This window comes from Rhineura floridana, chromosome 7 (assembly GCF_030035675.1).
Source record: "Rhineura floridana isolate rRhiFlo1 chromosome 7, rRhiFlo1.hap2, whole genome shotgun sequence".
NCBI lineage: Eukaryota > Metazoa > Chordata > Lepidosauria > Squamata > Rhineuridae > Rhineura > Rhineura floridana.
Window position 1 is genome coordinate 63,469,439 of NC_084486.1, and position 19,300 is coordinate 63,488,738.

Genomic DNA, 19,300 nt, shown 5'->3' on the forward strand with positions numbered 1-19,300 from the left:
GCCAAGCAGGTCTCTGCACCACTGAGCCAATCCAAATCCAAAAGTGCAGCTATGGCAAAGAGGTTCCTCCCATGCGTCTCTAGGCAGAAAATATATGTTACGTGTGTATGTGTGTAAGGCTTCCACTTCATCTGTTGTAATGAGGGTTATAGAGCAGCCTCACCTAAGAACTTAGTAGGGCTGCATTGAAGTCTAGTCTGAGCATACTCAGTGCTATCTCCTTGAAAGCCACACCTACATCCTTAACTAGGCACCAGGATCATGTTTCTCTTCCCTGATCATCTGTTTATTTTTATTTTACTTGCTGAATATTTATTTCAATGAACTGTCTTATTGTGTGAGAGAGCACCACTGGACACACTGCAATTACATGTACAATAATATTTTTTTAACTTATACATTTTTGTTTATTGGATGGGAAGGGGGAGTTTAAAATCATTATTTTGAAAAATGTGTTTTCTAATCCTGCAACTGTTCACCCTTGTTAAAAACTGATGGAATAAATAGAATAATTAATTATGCTGAAAGAGAAGGGGGAGTGGTTTTATTCAAAGGCATGATTGGATATGTATTTCTTTTTGGATCCTGTGAGTCTGGCAACTTGATGATGGAAATAGTGCTTGCAGCTTGATTTAACCGGAGATTATTGTAAAAGTGTACTGATTGCTGTTGTCAGTTTGTTGTGGAAAGTCTGAGTGTAGAACAATAATACTGTGGTGATTTTAAGATGTATTCTTTACACAAAGGATGGTGACTAAACCATTTTATTTCAAACAAACTAGAAGACACATTAGGCATGAGAAAAAAACCACCAGAAATTTAACTCTTCAACTGCCTCAGGGCCTACTGTGAATAATCTGAGCCTCCCTGTTAACTAAGTACAACTCTGGGGAAAGAGTGTGGACATTTGAGGCACACTGTTGAGTCCTGTTCTAGGCCTCTGTTAAATTACAAGAATAGTTTTGCAAGAAAAAAAGTGAGTTTGTTCACATCTTCCTTGCCTGAAGAGTAACATTGGCTCCAGGTTTTTTGGTAAAATGAGGCATGGAGTTGCTCTAGGTTCAGGCTGGATTCCCTTAACTGATTACTTTCAGTTAGTGCTACAGCCAGTTGCTTGTGTCCCCTCCCCCCCCCTTGGCATTTTGGTAAAATAGCAGTGATGTTTCATGTATCCATGTATCATCTGGCTGACTGGAAATGAATAGTTTATATTTCAGGCTGGAGTTGTTACGGAATCATAAACAAACAGAGATTCCACATGAGGGAGGCAGGTGCCAGCCAACTAGCCATGGTTTACAGTAGAAATTAAGGAATAATTTATTTAACGGCTAGCAAATATATTATTGCTGAAACTTTCATGGATTACTAAGAATGATACATCTGATGAAGTAGACTCTAGCTCAAGACAGATTATGCCATAATAAATGTGTATGTTTTGAAAGTGCTAGTACTGTTCTTTTTGTTGCTCTGCTAAAATTGCACTATGATCTACTTTGCAGGCTCGTTGTGAGGATAAAAATAGTATAAAAACAATATGACAAACCTAAAATGCTATTTCAAAAAGTAGGATGCTGCAGAGGATGGTTCAGATGAGAACTCAGTGTGCAGAGCCTATATGTATTTCGGGAGCATGGATTGTATCCAACCTGCACACCCCACCCAGGTAAGCCTGCCCCAATAGACAGCTACATGCTGGATTTGCCAAGGATCTGCATGCAAAAACCAGTGTTTATAGACCTGAATATCAGTGGGGCTTGCTTCTGAGTAATAAACAGTTATTGTGGCATTAATCCATGTTAGAAATTGTGGCAGCAATGACCCCTTCTGAACCAAGACAAGACATTTAGATGCCAAGCATTTAAGCTTCCACTGTTGCTTTGCAAAGGAGGAGGATAGGAAGAGAACCAGAAAAGGTGGGGGACACATAACATTTCTCCCAGCGGAGAAGCAACTGGGATAGCAGGGCTCCTTTCTGAACCAAAGTAAGACACTTTTCAGTTTAGTTAGATGCTGTTCGTAAAACTGCAATGATTAAGTGTTCACAGTATCTCTGCAAGGGAGGAAGATGGAGAGAAAACCAGAACAACTTGGCCATGCCCCCTGTTACCCCTAGTTGTCCACACTCCTGTGACTTCCTGGCAGCCTCCATTTATGATACTGATAAATCATGCATGGAAACTGTGCATCAAAGTTATGAAATAGCCTATAGATACAATCAAAATAAGGTGTCCAAAAGTTGAACAAGTAGAGGAGGGAGTGTGAACATGCTCCTTTCCTGGGGTGCCATTTGTTGTAAGGCTGGACCTGCTGATTGCCTACGAGATTCATGCAACTCAAGGGCATTATGTGAGTACATTTAATCCTAACTCGATATAATTTAGGCTGCAATCCAATACAAGTTTACTCAAAAGTAGGCTCCATTGGATTCAATGGGACTAACTCCCAGGCAAGTGTGCATTGGATTGCAGCCTTAGAGAGGAAACCATAACTGGGGGTGGATTGGATACTTTTTTCTTGCATCTGCTCCAGACTGGCACAGCAAAAGGGCTTGGATTTGGGCCCCTCACTAGGAAATGGGCTTGGTTTGGAACAAGCAGAACCATGAACACCCTCGCTCCTTCCTCATCCCTTAAACACCCCATTACAAGGCCTTATGCTGCCTACTTCTTGAGGAAAACAGCAGCAATTGCATGTCTCCTCTGTACTTTCAGCGGGTGCAGCAGCAGCACCCTCACCATCAGCAGAAGCCTGTGCAGGGATATCTCCACTAGATCCTAACTCCCAGCAGCAGTACAAATCAGGGGTTAGGATTGTTGTAGCCCATCTAAACAGCTATACAAAAATCTCTATTTTTCCAAACTCCTTGAGTGCTGTACTCTAAATCTCTGCTGTGTAAATGAGATATGGGGGAAATCGCATATACTTTTCTTTTTAGGCCTAGAATAGGTTAAGATGCTATCATCTATTGGCAAAAACAAAAATAAAATAAACCTTCGTGATGGCTCCAGATTTCTTTTTTCAGTCTAAAATAGACAGGACAAAATGCATCAAAGCTCTTGTGGTAGCTGGGGTCACTTGGCTAGCAGTAACACACTGAAAACTCACACAAATGAAGTTAGATCAAGAGGAAGGTTACAAGATCATGGCAGTTAGCATCTGTGTTCTGCTGCTCAGATTGGCTAGAGAACATAATCTGGTTATATTTGACATTTCTTTCCTTTTGCTCTGTTGAATCTACACAAAATGTCAGTGTTCTGGCAGTAAATACAAACAGCAAAAACATTGAAAAATAGCAAATATTAATTAGATTCCCAAGTCCCTTATCATGTAGACACAGCATGTTTAAATATGGTGGAACTAGCCTCAACACAAATTTTATGTTCCAAACTACTGTAATATGCTCTTTGTGGAACCTGCCCTTGAAGACAGTTTGAAAATTGCCTGCAGTGGCTCAATGGAAAACAAAAGAGGGCTCCCAAGCCTTTAACAGTTGTGCAGAAGAGGGAATTTTATCAGGTGTAGGGACTAACCTGTTCTAACTAGATGTGCCAGTTCTATCATGTTCACAATATCTCAAACATTAGCTATCCACTCATCCAAAGGTGGAACACTAGATTTTTTCCAGTTGTTACTAATAATTATCCGGACAGCTGTCAACAGATGAATTCTCAGTTCTCTATCTTCTGGTAAAGCTAAATCCTTGATGTAGCCAAACAAGATAACTAGAAAGTTCACTGGCAGGACACAAGCAGTAATTAATTGTATTTCATGAACTACTTCTGCCAAAATATTCTGATATTTGGTCAAGACCAAAATATATGATGTATATCTGCAGCTTTAACATTACGCCTCTAACATAGATTCTCTGATCCCCTATAAATATGATTGAGTCTTAATGAGATTAAATACCAACGGAAGATTATAAAAGCTGTCCTGGAACTGTTTTTGACTGTTTTTATAAATGGAATTGTTTTGGTTTTTATACTTCTTTTATGGATGTAACTGTTTTTATTTGTTTTATAACTATATGTTTTATTTTTGTAACCCATCATAGGACTTTATGGTAAAGAGTGGGTAAGAAATCTAAAATAAATGAACAAATAAATGAGAACATAGAAACATAAGAAGAGATCTGTCCAGCATTCTGTTCTCACAGTGCTCAGCCAAGAAATCTGTGGGAAGTCCACAAGCAGAAGCTTTCAGGCCAGAGACGGTCCCAACATTAGCTGGAGATGCCAGGGATTGAACCTGAAATTGAAGACTTGAAAACATGCCAGTTTCTTCCTTATTTCTTATCCCTAAGTTGTCACTGCAGCTTTTATAGAACAAGGTAGAAAGAGTTTACAGGGACAAAATCTGAGGTTGGTGAAGTCCAGCCCCCACAGGTCCTCCATATGGGGAGCTTCCTTCTCACATTTTGTACCTGTACTTTCTTTTTTTTAAAAAAATCTAACAATCTAGCCACACTCTTTTGCTCCATTAGACTTTATGGGTATGTGGGGGAACAAATTCAAAGGGAACTGAATGCCTGCCACACATGTACAGTCCACAGGAGTGGGATTCTCTCCACCCTCAGATTTTGCTCACCCGAAAATATAATACAAACTATTCTTTTATTTAAATACAGCAGAACTCCTACTGTTAGAACATAGACTAACAAAATCTGGTTTCATGGTGCACCCTACGTATGATTCTTAAAATTAGATGTACATACAGTTCTGTGTCTGCGTGTTCCTGCGAAATTACAACTCCCATTTAAACAAACTTTACATTGTATTATCAATGCCTCCCAAATCATATGGAGAAGCCTGTACTGTAAAATGTCAATGATCCAACCAAATTTCTTTGCCAATTTTGTAATCCAGTTTTTACTCTCCCACTTATTTCATGTATATACTTTGTTCTTGCATCTCTTAAAGTTGGTGATAAAAATGTACCTAAGAAGACATAGACATTCTGTGGAACATGAAAAATGAAGAAAACCCTATTAATATCAATGACATTTATGCCACCACATAACAGGAAAGGTTAGTTTTGCTGATCAGCTCTGATTTGAACTTCTTAACTTTGAGGTGGGAAGTGGGGATGCTGGAGACAAGTCAAGCTTGTTTAAAACCTACCTATCCTAATTTGCTAGCTGCTACCTGGGATGAAGTGAGCATTGGGAAGCAAAAATAATACTAGCATAAGGACACAGTCCTTGAAGACTCAAGTAGATAAGCCCATACGCATTGGCGAGCACTGCAGCTTTGTTGACATTTATACAGCATGGGCTATGAAACCATACTTTCAGAGAACCTGCTTATCCTTAATGTGATCGCTAAAGATGGGGACTCGATGCTTTAGCTGAAGGAGGCAATGGTATAAATAAGGCTTCACCAATTTGGTGCTTTCCAGATGTTTTGGACTTCAATTCATGTCAGCCCCAATTGGCATGGCAACTGGGCAGGAATGATGGGAATTGTAGGCCAAAAAGTCTGATGGGCACTAGGTTGAGGAAGGCTGATGTAGGAATGATCTAAGTTTGTAAGATCAGAAGGATCAGTTTTCTTACATTTTCCTCTGAACATAGACCAAAGAACATTCACACTGCACATTTATTCCACTATTATTCCGCTCTAAACAGTCATGGCTTCCCCAAAAGTATGCTGGGAACTGTAGTTTGCAAAGGATGCTGAGAGTTGTGAAGAGACCTTATTCCCCTCCCAGAGCTACAATTCCCAGAGTTGGTTGGGAAAAGGGATTGACCGTTAAATCACTCAGGAAATTGTAGCTCTCTGAGGGGAACAGAGATCTCCTAACAACTCTCAGCACCCTGAACAAACTACACTTCCCAGGATTCTTTGGGGGAAGCCATGACTGTTTAGAGCGGAATAATAGTGGAATAAATGTGCAGTGTGAATGTTCTTTGGTCTATGTTCAGAGGAAAATTCTTTGGGGGAAGCCATGAGTGTTTAAAGAGGAATAATAGTGGAATAGCTTTTGGGATTTTTGGGGAGGCTTAATATTCTTCTGTTTAAATGCCTCCTATTATGTATTGTTTGTTCTTATAATTTATATTATTTCACTGTATTTTTGTATTGTTTTTTGCCATATTTATTGTATGTACGTCGCCTAGAGTGGCCATCGGCCAGATAGGCGACACATAAATTAAATTTTATTATTATTATTATAATAAATGTATGGTGTGAATATGACCTAGGAGAGAAATTTTGAAGCACCATCAAATGAGCCTAGAAGTGTCTCAGCTGTTCCATAGTCCTCCCAGTCATACTGAACACCATTTGACCACTCAGATTTAAGACACCATAAGGCATCTTCGTACTTAACATTGTTCAACTGCCAGTTGCTGAATAGTCCTGTTAAGCATAAATGAAAGGCTTGTAAATTACTTTGCACCATTATGCACAACAAATTCGAAGGGCAGGGTGGTGGAGGGGAGTTTTTCTGTCATCTGGCATTGCATCATTCATTTTGGCTGCACAAATTCAGTCCATGTTTCTATTATAAAAATTACATTCAGGAAGGATTTGCAGCTTATTTTATGTGGTATGCAGGAGGTGTGGGATTACAGAAAGATAATAATTAATTAAGGACATTTACAGCTATGTAATCTGTATCAGACTCATATTACCAGAGAAGGGATATAAAATTTATGATACTTGGAATTAACCATGGTTACCAGAAGTCATACTCTCAGCTAAATACTACACTTCTAAAATAAACTTATAGTATTCATGTAAAATTAAGAACTGTTATGAAATTTGCATAAAGAAAGTGCTTTAGGATTTATTTTTTCAGAGTCTGATTCTTTGCCCTTCTGCTGTATCCATTTGCCATTTTGATACTGATCAAGCATAGATCACTCAGCTTTATTTTCACATAAAATGAAATATATCAGACATTAATGAATATTGTACTTTGCAGTACAAGCCTTTATGCATTTACTCAGAAATAAGTGTCTCTCTTCCTCTAGTGCAGCTAGAGGGAGGAATTTGGAAGCTTTCACTTCTTCTTTTACCCAGAAACTGCAGTTTGTCCTAACTATGGTTAATTGAAACAAATCAGCTTCAAACCATAGTTTGGTTTCTATCACACTGGCTTGTTTCAACTAACTATAGTTAAGAATAACCACACTTTAGGCTTTAGATGTTACACCAAACTTTGGCTAATTTTCTCCGTGACCATGCTGGAGGAAGAAAGGAGAGAGGGAAAGTAATGCAAGTATTGATAATCAGTTGTTTCTCGTTATATTCAAATCCAGCCAATATCTCATTGGTATACTTCATCTTCTAAATCTAACATTCACTCTTCCTTCTAATATTAATCTTAAAAGTAATCTGGTATGTCATGCAACTGGTCCTACAACTTGATTTTGTGATGTGTTCACAATGATCAACGTCACCATTTGACTATACCATTAGCGTCATTTTGGCTGAGGAATGCACACATCTTAAAACATGCTTAGGTGTAACTGATGCTGGGCATTTAGAAGACTCCTTGGGTGATCCCTGAAAGTGTTCAACTTATTCTGTTCCAAAATTGTTTCTGTTAAATGTCTTGGGAGTTGGGCTATCCCAGAAAACCTCTCCCCTTGACATATGCCTTTTGTAGCTGGACCTTGTTCTTTTGATCTCATTCCTATATACCACCATTCACTTCCCAAATTCCCAATTGCAAGATGCCCTGGAAATGCCTGACATTTAGTCCCCCTGATCTGTCCTGACATTATTTCCATTCTGTTTGCCGCACCTTGCTTTCAACAAACTAATGATCTTATTACATTACCAACTCACCTATTTCTCCCTCATTAATACTATTAATCATATCAAATATCACTGACAAGTGTCTGCACTAGACCAGCTTCCTGTGTCAATCACCTATGAGAGCTAATGTAGCATAATAGCTCAGGCCTAAACTGTACCTGATGCCAGAGATGACTTTCTCTTTACTTAAGAGTAAAGATTGGAATGGGGCCATGGTGCTGGAAAAGGGAAGATTTAACCCATCCCACTCATGCCATTTGCCTGATTTCAGTTGCCAGTTACTATTAGCCACAGTAGACGGAAAAGGCAGGCACCCATATTAATTTGTACCTGCCTTGATTTAAATTGGAGAACTGGCATAGGTCAAATGGGTCAAGCTACCCATTGCTATGCCACAGTCCCCAGTTTGTATTTCACCTCTGCCAACTTAGTGCCCCCCCCCGGCAGCTATTTCTGAGTGAAAATAATGTTGGAAGATCCATGCCCAGATTTGCAATGTCATACATAGATTGGTCGTAAGTTATTGGGCTATGAATAACATAACACCCCAGTTTGTATCTCACCTCTGCCACAAACTCACTAGGTAGGCTTAGGTAAGCCACTGCCCCTTAGCCTCAGCCATGGGATATGGAGATGATTATGCTGGCCTACCTTACTGGGTTGGTGTTAAGGATATATTCTGTCTCTGATACTGGAGGTAATATAGCCATTATAATCAGCAGCCTTTGATAGCTTTATCTTTCATTAATTTCTCTAATCCCCTTTCAAAGCTGTCCAAGTTGGTGGACATCATTACATTTTGTGGTAGCAAATTCCACAGTTTATCTATGTGCTCTGTGGCCAGCGCCAGGCATGACTGGGCCCTTGAGCATCAGCCTGCCCCAGGCCCAGGATGCCATAGCTTGATCCCCCCCATACAGGCAGCGTAGGGCTAATAAGCTCACCCATGCTTCCCACCTACCTCTCCTGTCTCTGTGAATGACTTGCCAGTATGTGCACATGCCTGCCACCAACCAAGATGGCGGTGGGGGTGCCATCACTTTAAGGAAGCCTCTACCACCATCTTGGTTGATGGCAGTCACATACGTGCTGTGCATGCCTGCCTGCCTGCCTGCCATCAAGCAAGATGGCAGCAGGGGCATCAGCCCCTTAGGGAAGTCCCCACCACCATCTTGATTGATGACAAGTATATGCATGCAGTGCATGCATCATTCACAGGGACAGGAGAAGTAGGTGGGGTGTGCATGCAAGCATTGAAGCCCGTGCTGACTGTATTGGGGGGGAGCCTGGGCACTCCCTCTCTGTGATCCCCAGCAGGGCCGGAAGCCGATCCTGCCGTGGATTGCAGAACAGGAATGCTACCCTTCCAACCTATGGGCCACAGGGGCCTTCGGCCAGGGCCCAACCTGGCTGCCTTTTGGTGCCGGGCTGCCTTCTGGTGAAGAAGTAATTCCTTTTGTCTGTCCTGAATCTTCCACCATTCAGCTTCAATTGATGCCTCTGTACTGTATTGTAAGAGAGGGAGAAAAACTTTTCTCACTTTCTCCAGACCATACATAATTACATTCATCTTTATAATGTATTCTCTTACTTTCTTTTCAGCTGCAAGCTGCTATTAGACACAGTGAAAGGAAAAGACAGGCACTCATATTAATTTGTTCCTGTCTTCCCCAGGCTCTAAATGATCACAAAGTAACTCAGTCTTTTTAGGAGAGGCCACCAGGGCCACATTACTGCTGCTTCATCAATCTATACACATAGAGAGATTATGAGCAGCCCAGTTGGGACCTTCATTCTACCTATATCTATTCTCTCTAATTAGATTTTTGCCATACGTCCATGCTTCTCACTCACACCAGATTTTTTTTATCACATATGTGGTGACACTTCCCCTTCATCTCTCTCCCCCAACTCAAAATCCCAATAAACTCATTGTCTCTTCATCTCCCACCAGCAAAATCTACTCTAGCTAAGTCAGATGACATTCTCCCTGTCAACTCCTCTCCCATTGAATTTCCAAACCTCTGCCACCCAGTTCCCCTGGTGATATTTCTTCCTCATTCTCTGTGATATTCCTCTTTGTACCTCCCCCTAGTTATCTCTCCCCATGCTAGTCATCCCTTACTTCATTTCCCCCCCCTTGTCTTGAGACTCATCTTCCCATACCTAGAAAATATGGGTTGATTTAAGGTCTCTTGAGCACATTTAAATCCAGTCTCTTTTGCTTGTCTGTATTAATTTGAATCTTAATGCAATTTTGGATGTATTTGTACCTAGTTGGTTGCTCATGTTTATTTTGGAAATATTATTTCTCTGGGCATCCTTCCTTCAAGGAAAATAAAGTTATTGACTCCAAAGTGACATTCAGAATTACACAGAAAACTGGATGTCATTCTGCACGCTATTTTCCCACTGCAAAGTCTTAAGGGACACAAGGCATTTCAGTTTGAATCAGTTCATTTAAAACCCATGAACGTTACTGATTGACTTCAATGAACAGGCACGGATCTGTTCATTGTAGGTGAAAATAGCAGAGATTCAGACACACAGCCAAAAAGAAAATGCCTGTATATGCAAACCTTTTGATTCCACTACAGCCCTCAAACATACCCAAGGATTCCTGGATGACATCTTTTGCTGTTTGCAAAATATAATTGGCAATTAATTTTTGTAGCTACAAAGAGACCTGGGAATATAAACATGCAGATTAGAAATAGGCAAGCACTACATTTATAAGTAATGAGATACAGATGGATGATGATTTACTCTGATATTGAACATAATCTTGTCTCTCCACGGGTATCCTCAGAAGTGTGTGCCCTTGCCAGTCAAGGACACAGGTATCACCTTACCTGGGATGGATGTCCACCAGCAGCACAAGGGTTTGCATTGTTATCACGTCAATCCTTTTACAGTGAAAGCGTGCCACCTTAAGCACTTTTAGGTATGTGAAACACAAGACTACGAGGGAGAGGAGGAAGCTGAGGGAATGAAAGACTCCAGTGAAAATCATAAATTGTGTCCTGTCCTCCAGTCTCTTGTTGTAGAGGGTGCAAGAGGCATAAAGGTGATGGAAACCCACCCAAGACAGAGAAGTTGCCACTATAGGAAAGGACACAGAATGTAACCACGTGTAGCTCAGTATGAGAGCAGCATCTCTGTAACGCATCTTGGAATGGTAGTTGAGAGGAAATACCACTGCTATCCACCTGTCTATGCTCAGAGCTGCCATGCTCAGCATGGAGTTGGTGGTCAAGAAAGTCTCTAGAAAACCCACGATATGACACAGCTGGTCTCCTCCAGGTGGATTCTTGTAAATGATCCCAGTCAGGGTCAAGGGCATGTTCAAAACAGTCATCAACAAGTTGCAGAAGGTCAGGTTGAGGATAAACAATCCTGGGACTTGCTTGCGGATATCTGCACTGTACAGAAAGCAGATCAGCACCAGCACATTGGACAGCAACGACACAAGGATGAGCACCACAATCAAGAAAGCCAGGATCACTTCCCAAATGTTCATGGTGCCTCCATTCACAGGAGGAACATTTCCAAAACTGCACCCAGCTGGCATCCAGAAAACATAGTGCAAGGCACTCTCACACCCTCCTCTTCCTCCTCCCCAGCCTGCTCACACTCCTGCATGCCCTCAGTATTTTTAGAAGAGCTGCAGTTTTTTCCCCTCTGCTGCTGCTGCTGCTTCTGCTTCTTTCCACGTCAATGCTTTTTAGAGACATGCACAAAAAGCATTGGGAATGCCCATCAGACTAAGGAGGGTTTTAAAAAATCACCAGCACCAAGTCACAATCTCGTTCTAAAGAAAGCAGGATATTCTTGAGCAGCAGTTCATCTGAGAACCCTAATTATTGGTCATAAAGCTTCCCAGCAATTCAACCAGTGTATTTATTCTCTTTACCTCCTTTCTCTCTGTGTCTCTCTCCTGCGCTCTCTCTTTCTCTCCCCCCCTCCCACCTACACACTTCCAGGCTGACTCTAACCTGCTTTTATGATCGCAGATAAATCCCCCATTAATGGATTAAAGCATGCACACTGGTGGTGATTTGCTGGCATGATTGACACACCAGCTTCCTTTTACTTCCCCCCTTCCTATCCCCCAGCTGATATCCCCCTCATATTTGAAAGTCTTGAAAGTCTGAAAAGAAATGCCATCCATCAGTTTAATATCTTTAGCAGTTAATTTTCAAACAACAGATGCCAAAGTCCATTCCAGCCTTTTTCAAAATGATATTTCAGTGCATCCTTAAAAGGAATGGCTAGCTTGGCTCCAGTGGATGCCTATATATATTCCTTTACTGTTCCAGGATCTCAGTGCTTTTGTGAATGTGAAAGTTCTCTAAGAGATAAAACTTCTTTGCAGAAAGAACGGTGTTCAGAGAATGGATCTGCCTTATTTGAACCCTCACCTATCCCAGCCCAAATCATGAGCTAAGAAAATCCATTTACAGTCCTCTTAAGACATGCAAATTAACATGCCTTTACTTTATTTACATCTATTGGTAGTTTTATAGAAATCAGAATCTTTTGTGTAGGACTGTGGCTGTAGAGGGGACAAAAGAAGCATAGGTTGGAGGGGAGCAGAAGAAAAGGAAGGCAGAGATAAGAGCATAAGGTGAGGGGAGCACCGAGAGCCTTAGGGAAGGAATAAGGATATAGGGCAGAATTCCAACCACCACCACCCTCACTACTGGAATCGCTGCTGAAGGTCTTCTGTTGATTCAGACTCTCTAGTAAATGCTAGGTTGTCCATATAATTTTTGCAGCCACAAGGGACTAGCAACCTGATTTTTTTTAAATGCCAAGGTTTTGCACCATTCACAGTTTTCTAGGGGTTTGTGCTGCTGGACAAAACTTCAGGTCAAGCTGTTAATGAACTGATTGAGGGGGTAATGTGGCATATCTCCTCCAATAAGGATCTCAAACATTCAGAATGTCAAAGGCATAATATGTGCATTGTCAAGGTTGCTTCTCCCAAAATAATCAGCCTACATTTACTGAGAAAGTTAGAGCTCCCTACCTGAAAGAGATGCCTGCCAATTAACCCTCAATCATATTCAGGCATGCCTCATATCTTGGCTTGGAGCAGAAGTTTATTTTTGAGCAAAACAGTCAACATCCTTCAAGAAATTCTCCAAATCCACCTGAATCTAAATATCATTCCCCTTTTGTTATGTCAAACAGAGATGGCCATAGGCCAGTGATACTGGGGAAGTTTAGGAGGAAAAAACAGGGATTCTGCTTTTGACATATTGATAGGCTAATGAGAACACATCCTGGCAAAAATATACCAGAGACGGGAAAGGATAGAAGCTGACAGAGAATTGAATCGTAGCCATCGATAGGTGATAACGAACCTCATTTGCCACAAAGAAAGTTATGGAGCCACAGGGAGTGCTTGCTGCCATTATGTTATGTTGGCGGATATGTGAGAGAATGTATTTTAGTATATGTGTGTGTTTGTGTGTGAGAGAGAGAGGGGGGAGAGAGAGAATCTGTATATGTGAAAAATGAGATTGCAGTTTTACATTATATGAGGCAGAAGGAAGCTTGGGTCTCAGAATTTCAGAGGGTAAAAGAAGTTCTAATTTAGATTTGCATGAGGGGAGGAAGAGGGGAGGATGAGAAGGGTTTTCTTTAGTGCGGGAGATGGAAATGGGAAGCTGTATGTATGTGGCAGAAATCCTGTTCACACATTCTAAGAACATAAGAACATAAGAAGAGCCTGCTGGATCAGGCCAGTGGCCCATCTAGTCCAGCATCCTGTTCTCACAGTGGCCAACCAGGTGCCTGGGGGAAGCCCGCAAGCAGGACCCGAGTGCAAGAACACTCTCCCCTCCTGAGGCTTCCGGCAACTGGTTTTCAGAAGCATGCTGCCTCTGACTAGGGTGGCACAGCACAGCCATCACGGCTAGTAGCCATTGATAGCCCTGTCCTCCATGAATTTGTCTAATCTTCTTTTAAAGCTGTCCAAGCTGGTGGCCATTACCGCATCTTGTGGGAGCAAATTCCATAGTTTAACTATGCGCTGAGTAAAGAAGTACTTCCTTTTGTCTGTCCTGAATCTTCCAACATTCAGCTTCTTTGAATGTCCACGAGTTCTAGTATTATGAGAGAGGGAGAAGAACTTTTCTCTATCCACTTTCTCAATGCCATGCATAATTTTATACACTTCTATCATGTCTCCTCTGACCCGCCTTTTCTCTAAACTAAAAAGCCCCAAATGCTGCAACCTTTCCTCGTAAGGGGGTCGCTCCATCCCCTTGATCATTCTGGTTGCCCTCTTCTGAACCTTTTCCAACTCTATAATATCCTTTTTGAGATGAGGCGACCAGAACTGTACACAGTATTCCAAATGCGGACGCACCATAGATTTATACAACGGCATTATGATATCGGCTGTTTTATTTTCAATACCTTTCCTAATTATCGCTAGCATGGAATTTGCCTTTTTCACAGCTGCCACACACTGGGTCGACATTTTCATCGTGCTGTCCACTACAACCCCGAGGTCTCTCTCCTGGTCGGTCACCGCCAGTTCAGACCCCATGAGCGTATATGTGAAATTCAGATTTTTTGCTCCAATATGCATAATTTTACACTTGTTTATATTGAATTGCATTTGCCATTTTTCCGCCCATTCACTCAGTTTGGAGAGATCTTTTTGGAGCTCTTCGCAATCCCTTTTTGTTTTAACAACCCTGAACAATTTAGTGTCGTCAGCAAACTTGGCCACTTCACTGCTCACTCCTAATTCTAGGTCATTAATGAACAAGTTGAAAAGTACAGGTCCCAATACCGATCCTTGAGGGACTCCACTTTCTACAGCCCTCCATTGGGAGAACTGTCCGTTTATTCCTACTCTCTGCTTTCTGCTTCTTAACCAATTTCTTATCCACAAGAGGACCTCTCCTCTTATTCCAGGACTGCTAAGCTTCCTCAGAAGTCTTTGGTGAGGTACCTTGTCAAACGCTTTTTGAAAGTCTAAGTACACTATGTCCACTGGATCACCTCTATCTATATGCTTGTTGACACTCTCAAAGAATTCTAATAGGTTACTGAGACAGGACTTTCCCTTGCAGAAGCCATGCTGGCTCTGCTTCAGCAAGGCTTGTTCTTCTAAGTGCTTAGTTAATCTAGCTTTAATAATACTTTCTACCAGTTTTCCAGAGACAGAAGTTAAGCTAACTGGCCTGTAATTTCCGGGATCCCCTCTGGATCCCTTTTTGAATATTGGCGTTACATTTGCCACTTTCCAGTCCTCAGGCACGGAGGAGGACCCGAGGGACAAGTTACATATTTTAGTTAGCAGATCAGCAATTTCACATTTGAGTTCTTTGAGAATTCTCGGGTGGATGCCATCCAGGCCCGGTGATTTGTCAGTTTTTATATTGTCCATTAAGCCTAGAACTTCCTCTCTTGTTACCACTATTTGTCTCAGTTCCTCAGAACCCCTTCCTGCAAATGTTAGTTCAGGTTCAGGGATCTGCCCTATATCTTCCACTGTGAAGACAGAAACTGTGTACAATGAAGGAAGTAAGGAAAGAGCAGGATCATGGTCGCCATGTGATCCTGTGCTCTGCTTATAAAGAGACTATATATGCACAAGTGGCTTGCATGTTTGCCTCAGTGCACACAGAGCCGATGAATGTGTCAGGTTGTGGGGGGGGGAGGGAAGAGAAGGCATGATCCTGCTCCTGACTCCCATGCACTCATTGTGCATTGTTACAGACAAGGAGGTAGCAGGGCTGAAGGGTGAGAAAGGTGGGTTGGGTGAAGGTTTTGTATGTTTGAGCCAAGGTGGAAGGTGGGATTCCTGAGACATACTGCAGTGATTTTAATTAAAAGCCAATATTACTGCCATGTGAGGCCACAACCCATTTCAGAAAGAGATTTTGGTTTGTTTCAACACACAATACTAGGTGGCCATGGCTACTAAGCCATTGGAACCTTTTGCCAAAGGCTGGATTGAAATCTTTGTTGCAAACATAATAAAATAAATTACTCTCTCAAAGCTTCCATTCTCATCTCGAAAATGGAAATGATGACCACTCCTCTCCTCTCAAGAGCTATCCATTTTGTAGCTATCAGCCCACCTATCTCCAGGACTTAAAGAACGGCAGTTTACTGGCTAATATTTACTTCAACTTGTTATTCATTTTCCCAAATTACTAAATCCCGGGTTATATCAGTAGCTCTTACTTTATTTCATGCAGTTAAAGGAACACCAGCTTTTCTGGCATACAGTTGCTGTCTCTAGATTTTTGCCCTTTCTGGAGGATTTTTTTTTTAAATTAGAGCTTTTAGAGTAGACTTGAAAATCAAATCTATCCAGCAGCAGCCCACGCAAATCTTTGACTAGGAAATCATCTGTGGGTGGATCTGTGGGGGTGGAAGGCACTGCTCTTTCCTGTGGACAGTTTCTCAGAGCAATTTCTGAGCTTTATTCCATATGACCAATTATATGTTGAACTGTGTTCATTTTCAGCTGTGCTGTGTGTATACAGAGCCACTTCAGGCACATTCTTTCAATAGGCATGTGTATATATATATATATTAAAAAACCTCTATTTCGCTCCACATGATGCAGCTATCAGGTTGTCTTTTAAGTGCCCAATATTTAAATGATTAATTTTATTTCGGGGGGGGGACACAGTACAGTTAGTCATGGCAATATGGGGGTTTCTACAATGCACAAATAAGAAATCTGAATGTACGTTATTTAACTTCAACCTGTCATTAGCTAGTTTCCTAATTTCCTTCTTTGTAAAAAAAAAAAAGCATTCCTGACTGCAGTGTCGTATTGTCTGCGTGATAATGCCAATTCAAGCCTTCTGAATGCCTATCTTTAGGTAGCCAAAACCATGCCACCCCTGAACACACCATATATTTAAAGCAATGACTTCCCCCAAAGAATCCTGGGAAGTGTAGTTTACCCCTCTGAGAGCTACAATTCCCAGCACCCTCAATAAACTACCATTCCCAGAATTCTTTGGGGAAAGTCCTGTGCTTTAAATGTGCTTTAAGTCCATGGTGTATGCAGCCAGAGTCAGGGTAGCTCTGAGCTATGCACAAGTAAAAAACATCTTCAGAAAACTCCAAGCAAGCAAGGACTATTCAAGTCAATTCTGACTTATGGCGACCCTATGAATAGGGTTTTCATGGTAAGTGGTATTCAGAGGAGGGTTACCATTGCCTTCCTCTGAGGCTGAGAGGCAGTGACTGGCCCAAGGTCACCCAGTGAGCTTCATGGCTGTGTGGGGATTCAAACCCTGGTCTCCCAGGTCATAGTACAGCACCTTAACCACTATACCACACTGGCTCTCAGAAAACCCCAAGGTTGGGGAAAATCTTTTACAATTCAGCAGCATAGACTGATGCAAGACAGTTCAGGCATTTATGCTTTTCTTTCCATTTTGCATTCCAGAGTGCAGGGAGGCTTCAAAGCATGTTCAGCCAAACATACTTAGACACAAACACACCTTTCTGCTCAATGCCTGGAGAGGGCAAGTGGTGGAGGAGGAGGAGGAGTGTCAACCGGGTGAGAGGACTGATGGAATCAAATGGCTTGAAAGGGAGGTAAGAAGAGCAGGGACATAGATATAAAAGGAGTAAGATAGACCATTTCATTGTTTGGTTAGGCCATTTCCTGGTTCACATTGAGAAGCTTTTAAGGATGTCACCAGGGCTGGAAGCCCAGGGCTGGATCATACACATCAATGGAGAAATCCACGATTTGAATGGGGCTGGCACTGGGTAACACTGGGTCCACTCCCCCAAAAAAACAAAATGGGGGAGGGAAACAAAAACTGAAAAAGCAAATAGACTCCCAAACAGCCCAATAAGGAGTGAACATGCACAGGGATGTGGAATGCTAATTGGCTGACTATGGGAGAAAGAAACAGGAAAACTGGGGTGGGGAGGGGAAATGGAGTGGCCTATCTAGAGAAAGACATGACCAGCATGTGAACAAAAACACTCCACAATGCTATATTTCATTGCAGGTCTCATTTATCATTTTACTGTCTCCAACAGTATAGCATCTGTCTCAGAAATGCTGAATCAAATCTTATCCTTGTATCCTCTGGGGCAGTGTTCCAAACTCTTTAGGACCAGATTATAGGGATATTAGTCCAAATATATTGTAGAACCTTGAACACAAAAGCAGGCTGTAGGTTAATCCTCTGAGTTTATGTAATGTGGCAGTGCTTGTAGGAGCAAGCTTGGGAGTGACACTAAAGGATACATTATGTATCAATGTATTTATTGATAAGATTTCAAAGTTGCCCTTGAGCGTACAACAAAAGTTACTAAAACAATAAAGATATAAAGATCAGTTTTAAAAAGAGAAAGTGCAGAACAAATCAACGTAGCGGTATAAAAACTCAGAAGAGCAGACAAAACTATTATTAAAAATAATTCACACTATGTGCTGGTATGCCTGGGAGAATAAATATGTCTTTACCAGGTGCTGGAATGATATCAGAGTTGGCAGCAGGGGATCCCTGTTGAATAGGGCATTCTAGAATGAAGTTCATGGCCAAAAAGAACCAGATTGGCTCCACTGGCATGTTTGCACCATGCCAACCTTGCTGCCCTCACACCCCTCCCCATTTCCATCCCAGTATGCTGGAGAAACTCAGCTGCACAGAGGTCGGGTGAGTGGCATAGCCCTAACATTCCACCCACTGCTGCCCAGATGTCTTCTAAGCAGTTTGCATCCCAGATGTAAGAAAAACCCTGTTGTAGGCCTGTGTTTACAGCCCTGCCTGAGAGCTGTATAAAACCCAGAGCTTGGAAAAGTTACTTTTTTGAACTACTACTCCCATCAGCCCCAGCCAGCTGGCTGGGGCTGATGGGAGTTGTAGTTCAAAAAAGTAACTTTTCCAAGCTCTGAAAAAACCCCTGCTTAATAACCCAGTTACCAATGCCTGTGTGAAGACAAAATACAGCAGACAACATGTAAGGGAAAAGGCATGCCCAGCAGCAGCAACAGTAGTAGGCTGGCGGTGCCTACAGTTACCTAGCCTCAGCATTGGCATTGGACATTCTGGACATCTGTGATCGCAAGAACTCCATTGACCTGAGCTCCTACATCGACCCAAGTGCCTTCAACAATAAGTTCCTGGCTGACCTCTTCCAGCGCAGCAGGCAGCAGGAGCGTGCAGCCAAGGCCAGTGGCCTGGAGTACGGCGTCAGGGCAGGGATGCATCAGGACAGCAGCAGCCACTCTACAGCTGCTCAAACAAGCTGGGCCCCATCACGGTTTATGAGCGCTTAGGTGTGGGGCCCCTCTGCTGCCCTGCCTCCACTGTTCATCAAGCAGGAACCCCACGAAGATGACATGATGGAGGCCCTGGCCGCCCACTATCCACCACCCCGGGGGGGCCAACTGCAGCCACTTCCAGTACCAGGTGGCACACTGCACCCAGGCAACGGTGCTGCTACAGCCCAGCAGGCAGCCCACGCCACTGCCTATGGTGGCCCTCAGCCCATCACCAGCTGCCCATTACCACCTCTAT

General features: G+C 42.2%; 1 protein-coding gene across 1 annotated transcript in view; it reads right to left on the bottom strand.

The window, feature by feature from the left end:
- The window catches only part of GPR26 (G protein-coupled receptor 26), a 31,905-nt gene extending 20,604 nt beyond the window's left edge, over positions 1-11,301 (bottom strand). The window contains exon 1 of the mRNA XM_061634372.1: positions 10,619-11,301. Within this exon, the coding sequence (XP_061490356.1) occupies positions 10,619-11,286 (668 nt within the window). The 5' untranslated portion in view covers positions 11,287-11,301. The remainder of the gene's footprint in view (positions 1-10,618) is intronic.
- Positions 11,302-19,300: the final 7,999 nt, after the last annotated feature.